The sequence below is a fragment of the Cottoperca gobio genome, chromosome 6, assembly GCF_900634415.1.
Source record: "Cottoperca gobio chromosome 6, fCotGob3.1, whole genome shotgun sequence".
In the NCBI taxonomy this organism is placed as follows: domain Eukaryota; kingdom Metazoa; phylum Chordata; class Actinopteri; order Perciformes; family Bovichtidae; genus Cottoperca; species Cottoperca gobio.
Genome location: NC_041360.1, coordinates 13,986,306 through 13,993,372, shown reverse-complemented (window position 1 = coordinate 13,993,372; position 7,067 = coordinate 13,986,306). Strand labels below are relative to the sequence as shown.

General features: G+C 39.2%; 1 protein-coding gene across 1 annotated transcript; it reads left to right on the top strand.

Annotated features, from left to right (window-relative positions):
- The first annotated feature begins 6,036 nt into the window (after window positions 1-6,036).
- On the top strand, window positions 6,037-6,856 carry LOC115009973 (leptin-like). The gene is made up of 2 exons (XM_029434330.1): window positions 6,037-6,302; window positions 6,399-6,856. Exons 1-2 carry the CDS (start codon window positions 6,153-6,155, stop codon window positions 6,732-6,734), a joined length of 486 nt encoding a protein of 161 aa, XP_029290190.1. The 5' UTR covers window positions 6,037-6,152; the 3' UTR covers window positions 6,735-6,856.
- The last annotated feature ends 211 nt before the right edge of the window (window positions 6,857-7,067 follow it).

Below are 7,067 nucleotides of genomic sequence, written 5' to 3'. Positions count from 1 at the left end.
CATCAACAAAATCATATCCAAACAACAGAGGTCTAATTAACTATAAGCAAACAAATCAAATAACAAAATCAGAAATTCTCTTTTGTTATACTTATTTTTACCAAGTCTCTAAAACTCTGTAGATTTTCTGAAGATCTGCAATCCGTAAGACTGAGTTTTTAGAAATGTAGTAATTAGTAATTAGAAGCTCAGCAGTTGCCTCTTTGAAACCCCTCTGAGGTATGAACCCCAGAGAAACCTCATTTCAAAAAGGGGATTTTGTTTTCCTGCTCAGTCTTGAATCTCATATTCCAAGAGATAAGATGAGGGGATGTTCCTGTTGTATCTCAGGTTGCAGGCAAAGTTGTTGCTTCCTTCATCTGTTATTCAAGCTGTCTTCAGGAAATACATAACATCAGCCATCAACCATTCACAGATATAAAAAGGGATAGATGATGAAAATGGATAATGTTTTTCGGACCTGATACACTCACATATTGACGGATCAGACACAGAAAACTGTTTGAACTAAGCTTAAACTATATGGAGCCAGTTCCCATCCGTTTAGGTGACATTAAAGCAGAAAGGAGTGTTTTATCCTCAGTGCATTCCACCAGTGTGACCCCCATGAGGGAGAAGCACAAAGTATCCATTCAAGTCCATGACACAAACATAATCAATGATATGTGTAATAAAATAGCTATAGCAATAGAAAAGCTTTGTTTAGGTCAGATCCCTTGTCCATGGGGCTTGATTCTCTGTCAGGAGTCATTTGAAGTATTTCATCCATTGGGTTCAGGAAAGAAAAAACAAAAGTTCTAGCAGTCCATCCACATGTTGAAAAGGAAACAGATTACAATGAAGATATTAAGCAAGCTGTTTCCCATCCTAACTGTCAGTCAAACACTCACTCAATTTCACATGAGGTGAAAGTGTAAAATCAAAGCCCTTCTTATTCAAGGAGATTCTCTTTATCACAGAAAGTTATAACTCTCAATAAACAGGGCCTTTGTGGGTCACCTGCAATAAAAAGTTGTATTGTGTTTATCAGGACTAGTGTCGGACTACTTCCCGTTGTTGTAGTTGTGTTGTGTGACTTCAGTACTTTCTCTTCACCACTCTTTTCCTTCTCTGGAATGAAGTCAAACATATTGAGTAAAGATGGACCAGTTGCTAAGATTCCATGACATGTTAAACATTTGTGTTAATGATGAGTACAGGCTTAACAGACCTCACACATCCAAAGTGTTGCAAAGGAAAAAGAAAAATAGCATAATTCCGATAAATTCCAGCTTTTATTTATTTTTCAATATCCCCGCAGTCCCCTCCCTCCCACCCTCAGGGGAGCTGGAACAATGTTAACACTCGAGCCCTGAACAAACAGAGATAACCTTTCCAATAGTCTCTGGATGATTCTCAAACAGTACCTGCTGTTGTAGACATTGTGTCGAAGTGATTATGCAAAACTTTCTACGTCATAGTTTTGATGCCAGATCTTTACTGCATTCTCTCCGTATAGGATATTTGAGAATGAATTAATAGTTACAATAAGGGCACAGCATCCTATAGCACAAAAATAATGGTTTATTAGTTGTGTAGTGATAAATCAACTCCTACTCTTGAATTGAAATACATAAAAAAGAATCAGTGACAGTAACGTTTACACTGAGGGGCTCTGACTGGCTGCAATGGGATTACTGTAATCGTGTTACAAATGTTTTATTCAACATCCACAGAAATGCTGGGAAAGAGCATCAGTCAGATGACCTCTAAAATCTATTGGACCTTGCATAACACGTCACTACTTATAGTCTTCATGAATTCACTCAGGTGTTTTAACTCTTTTTACTCTCGTAACCCTTTGTAATAGGTTGCTTTTGTTAGTATATGTAGCCTTTAAATTATAAAACCTGCCAGTGTTGCTTAACATGTTAAAGCTGTTGCTTGCTGGGACTGAACATTTTTGCAGAGCTCCGACTCATTCTGACCCACCCCCTCAAAGAAAAGCTGATTCAGGTATTTTCAGACCAGTTTTATGGTGCTAACGTCACACATGTGTCTGGGGGTGAAAGCAACATATCTTCGTGAATGGTAGCACATGCACTAAATCCGAATTCCCGTCATTCCTGTGAATCATCCAGCCAGGTCCTGCTGAGTGGAATTACTGGTTTCCATGCTGCATCTGGACAAGTAATGTGATATTGTTTAAGGCCTATTGCCATGGCTCAATCAACAGTGCTATTAAAGCGTGCAGGTCGGAAACACGTTGTTAACCTTTTGGTCTGTGTATTACTCTACGTCAGGGGTGTCAAACTCATTTTAGTTCAGGGGCCACATACAACACAATTTGATCTCAAGTGGGCCGGACCAGTAAAATCAGAGCATAATAACCTATAAATAACTTCAAATGTCCCCCTTCGTTTTAATGCAAAAAAAGTGCACGTACATTCTGAAAATGTTAAAGTTTTATCTTTTTACAAAACATGAACAACCTGAAATTTCTTAAGAAGAAAACGTGCAATTTCAACAATATTGTGCCTCAGTTGATCATTTACACATGTGCATTACAACTTACAGATCACAGTGTGTCTACAAAGGCACAAAACATTTTGTCACGGGTATCTGGAACAGTATTTTACTTTATGATCAAAACAACTAATTTTTACACTTTTCAAAGTCATCCCGCGGGCCGTTTTGGACCCTCTGTCGGGCCAGTTTTGGCCCCCGGGCCTCATGTTTGACACCCCTGCTCTACGTCATTCACTGTGAAAGTAATTACAGCCCTTCTGCTAACCATAAAGGGTCAATGGATACAGTCTTCTGAAGATGTGACTCATATGCTCTCATAAGTCATGTGATACACAGTGCTCATGGATTATTAATGAAGCCTTGCAGCATCCTTCTGTCATGCTCCAGGAGGTGACTTCTTGTCCTGCAGCGATGCAGTCTGATTGATCCCAGATGATCCAAGGGACAAGATACATCCACACATAATACTCTGGAAGCACAAAGTTGTTTGCTGCAGCTGTGGTTTTTAATGTAGCCACAAAAGTACAAATGTGTATCTTCTCAGTTTGGAACTAATTAGAGCATGCTGAGAACCGTGGGCTCTATAAACAGATTCATAAAGTAACTCATAAGAAACTCTGTCTGGCGAAGAGGAAATACCTTTGACTCACCCTATGAGCAGTAGTGTTCTGCTAAATTATCTGATTCAAAAAGGCAGAAACATTTTGACTAATCTTTGAAGTCAAAACGATAACTCCACAGCTACGTCAGATCCATCTGAAATATAAAGATGACGGCCCTGTTCCACAAACAAGTATTAATAATGTGTACTGTGGGGTCAAATAAATAACAACATTAAATGCTAGTCTTAACCAAGTCAAGACTGACCATCTACATTATGGTAAAAATGTCCTGGAAACTGTCATGTCAAATCTTGGCAGGCAAAATCCTGGTTTAACAATAGTGATATTAACAGTCAGCTTTTATTCATCCCAGATGTCAGGAAAAATGTTTGCGTGTGATGAAACCTGTTGATGGCAAGAGAACTCCCTAAACCCCAAGGGGACAGCTCTGACAAAACAGAAAAAAGAAAGAAATTGGAAACCATCCATCCAATTATATCATTCCTTCATGTTTTTCTTCATGAATAATAAACGATTCCTGTTGAAAAGTGGGATACTGTCACCCGTCTACTTCCCAGAAATATCTATTTTAGTATGTATTTTTCCCAACGCTTTTCAGATCCTATCGCAGTTCTGTTTATTCTGCTCAAAATGTGGGAATGACTGCTTGTTAATAGTTTTATGAGACCTGTGTGTGTGTGTGTGTGTGTGTGTGTGTGTGTGTGTGTGTGTGTGTGTGTGTGTGTGTGTGTGTGTGTGTGTGTGTTTGTTTGTGTGTGTCCTGCATGAGACATTTAACAGTTTGCAGGATTTACTGTAAATTACCTTGAGAGGAAACTGAAATTACCATTAAGGTTTTGTTCCCTGTGGATGCACGCCTCCCTCTAACACATACAGATTATTGCCCTCTCTGACTTCTTTTAACTTCGGAGAAACAGAAACTTGCTCAGCATATCCATTCCCCTCCTTCTTCCAGTGGAGTAACAACAGACATCTGCTTCCAGAAATATCCACTTTTCCGAAAAAGGGCATTGAGCTAATTTAGCAGAAAGAAATGGAATGGTAGGGAAATGTGGACTTGAATTCTGTGTGAGAAATCTATGAAGACAGAAGGCATACATTAGAAACATCTGGCATCTATTTTAATGCGACATAACAATGGTATTGTTGTTCATTGGAAGACTTCCTCAATGCAGCAGAACTTAATTTAATACATTTGAATAACATGTTTATGTATGATGGTAATCTTAAATGAAAGACAAACACTCAATTCAAGCCAATTTTGTTAATGAGCACCAAGGCTGAAAAGGTTTTCTTGTAATCATATGGATAACAGTGATGTTCAGTTTTAGAATCCTTGGTAGTGTGCATTAATACTGTGCCTGAGTGATTGTGTGTGTCTTTAAAACGTGAAACATCTCATTTGTAGGGGTTTTGCAACCCACATTAGGTCATGTTATCAAAATGTATTGCCAAGTACTTATCACAACCCCTTGGTGGGTATCTATCACCTACAAACTGGTGTGCTTTGCTTAATGCATTTGGAGAAAATGTAAATGTGACTGTATGAAAATTTGACATTTCAAGATTGTCCTTTTTTTGTTAAAGCTAAAACAATGTGGAACACTTTCTCATAGTATGTGTGAATTGTATGTGAGTAGAGAAGATGACTCAGATAATGTACAGTACCAGTCAAAGGTTTGGACACACTTTCTCATTCAGTTGAATGACAAAGTGTGTCCAAACTTTTAACTTTTGACCAAATGTTTTATCAACTATTTAAACATTCTCTGATATTTGATAGCCAGCGATACAATCATAGTGAACTCTGTGTATACCAGACAGAAGAAAAGCCGTGTCATACTTCTACTGCTGTTGGGTTTTTATTGTTTTAGTTCTTTATTTTCTGCTACTGTACATGGGTGCTTTGACACACTGTGTAATCGGACGTCCGAAAAACAATATTGACATAACTGTTGGAATTATGCAATGTTTAGAGAGAGCAGTGAAGATAAGTGAGGATATAGCATATGGCATTTTAATCAGTCTAACTGCAAAAGTTTTTTTCTTTCACAAAATTAGAAACATTGTCGTAATTGTAATCTGTAAACTCCAGGATATCAGTATCCTAAAGTTAACACAGGCTCATAGGGGTGCACCTCTAGAATTGATCAAATTGTTTGTGTAAATGTTTGCCCGGTGACTCAAAGTTGTCACAACGTAGTAACCCAAAAATGTACTTCCAACTTTTCTCCCGTCTCCTGCAGTAGCACCAGGGGGAGGCCGGGGTATGAGGTGGGGAGAGGTGTAAGTGAGGGGGTGGATGAGGGTGGAACGGGTGGAGTGAGGTGAGTAAGAGATGAGTCAACAGTCATCCACTATAAGACCTCCTGATGGAGCCTAACAGGGGCATACACACAGACATCCAGCCGAGGTAAGATCAACTCTCCTCTCCATCTCCTTCACTCACGCTTCAACTCTTCCATGTGTGTTTCACTGTCTGTAGTCACAGTCACATTTGGTCTCTCACCATTTATCATGTGTAAACAGATAACATTACTTTATCTTTAAAAGCTGGATTTATTTGTAAAATTGTGACAGTTGAGGTGTTGTTTTTAAAGAAATGCTTGTTGCTTATACGAATGTGTGTCTCGTAGCTGATGTTTTTTTATGAGCTTACCCCTCCATCTATTCCTCACAGAGCACGTAGCAGAGGTTTGGAAAACAGGGGGTTGAGAATAATAGCGTTAGCCAAAGTCAGTGATCTTTGTACCTTTTACACAGTCACAGGAATTAACAGGTGTCTCTATCACAAATATTTGCTGCCATAACCAAACATATTGATTAAATTACTGAAAGGAAACATGTGTTTAAGAAAAACATGATGACGTGTCGACATGAACTCACGTCTGCTGTCTTAGATGAAACAATGGGGAAACAGCAAGTGAAAGATGGATAAACATGGAAAGGAAGAATAACCTATATAATCTTCTCCTCCTAGGAATACCAGTGCATTTCTGAATTCGGTACATCCAGAGAAATATGGACTACACTTTGGCCCTCCTGTTTTCTCTGCTGCACGTTTTAAGTGTGGGTACAGCTGCTCCTCTGCCAGTGGAAGTAGTGAACATGAAATCAAAAGTGAAATTGCTGGCCGAACAGCTGGTGGTCAGGCTGAACAAAAACTTCCAGGTAATATGTTTGGTTCTGTTTGTGGCAACGCCAAATCTAAAAGGTTTACAAAAGTTTTTTTGACTGAATCGTGTTCTCTCTCTCTCTCGCTTGCAGGTCCCCGTCGGTCTGACGCTCAATCCACCTGTTGATGATCTGGATGGACTTGCCTTCATAGTGACCGTGTTGGAGGATTATAACAGCCTGATCCCTGACAACTTTAGCGGGGTCTCCCAGATCAAGTTTGACATCTCTTCGCTGACGGGTTTCCTCGAACAGTGGAAGAAGGGGCACTGCAGTGAGCAGCGGGCAAAACCTTCACTGCCAGAGCCGCTGCAAGAGCTACAGAGTAGAAAAGAGTTCATTCACACTGTGAGCATCGAGGCTCTCATGAGAGTAAAGGAGTTCCTCAATCTGCTGCTGAAAAATCTGGATAATCTTGAGACTTGCTGAATGACGTACATTGGAACCAATATTTGTAAATTGCTGGCCTACTTTTTGGACATTTTGCATCAGTGATGTCTGAATGTTGAACTTTTGTAATGTGCTTTGAAGGAAATGTATTCTTGAACATGAACTTATTTATATACATATGTATTTATTTATATGCTTTAGAAAATATGTATTTTATAACAGTCTTCTCATCAGGATTTTTTATTGTCCACAGGATTGTTTCTATGCAAACTGATCTATGCTTTGCAGAGCTGTGAAAAACGTGTACCGGAGTATTAATTCAGTTGTGGTGCTGAATCAGCTGTTAGAGGACATGTCACAGTAAGCAGTGAC

Excerpts from the sequence above, each read along its gene's own strand:
- LOC115009973 (XM_029434330.1), top strand. The coding sequence starts at position 6,153 with ATGGACTACACTTTGGCCCTCCTGTTTTCTCTGCTGCACGTTTTAAGT. Across the intron at positions 6,303-6,398 it reads GGCTGAACAAAAACTTCCAG|GTCCCCGTCGGTCTGACGCT; the intron begins GTAATATGTTTG and ends TCTCGCTTGCAG.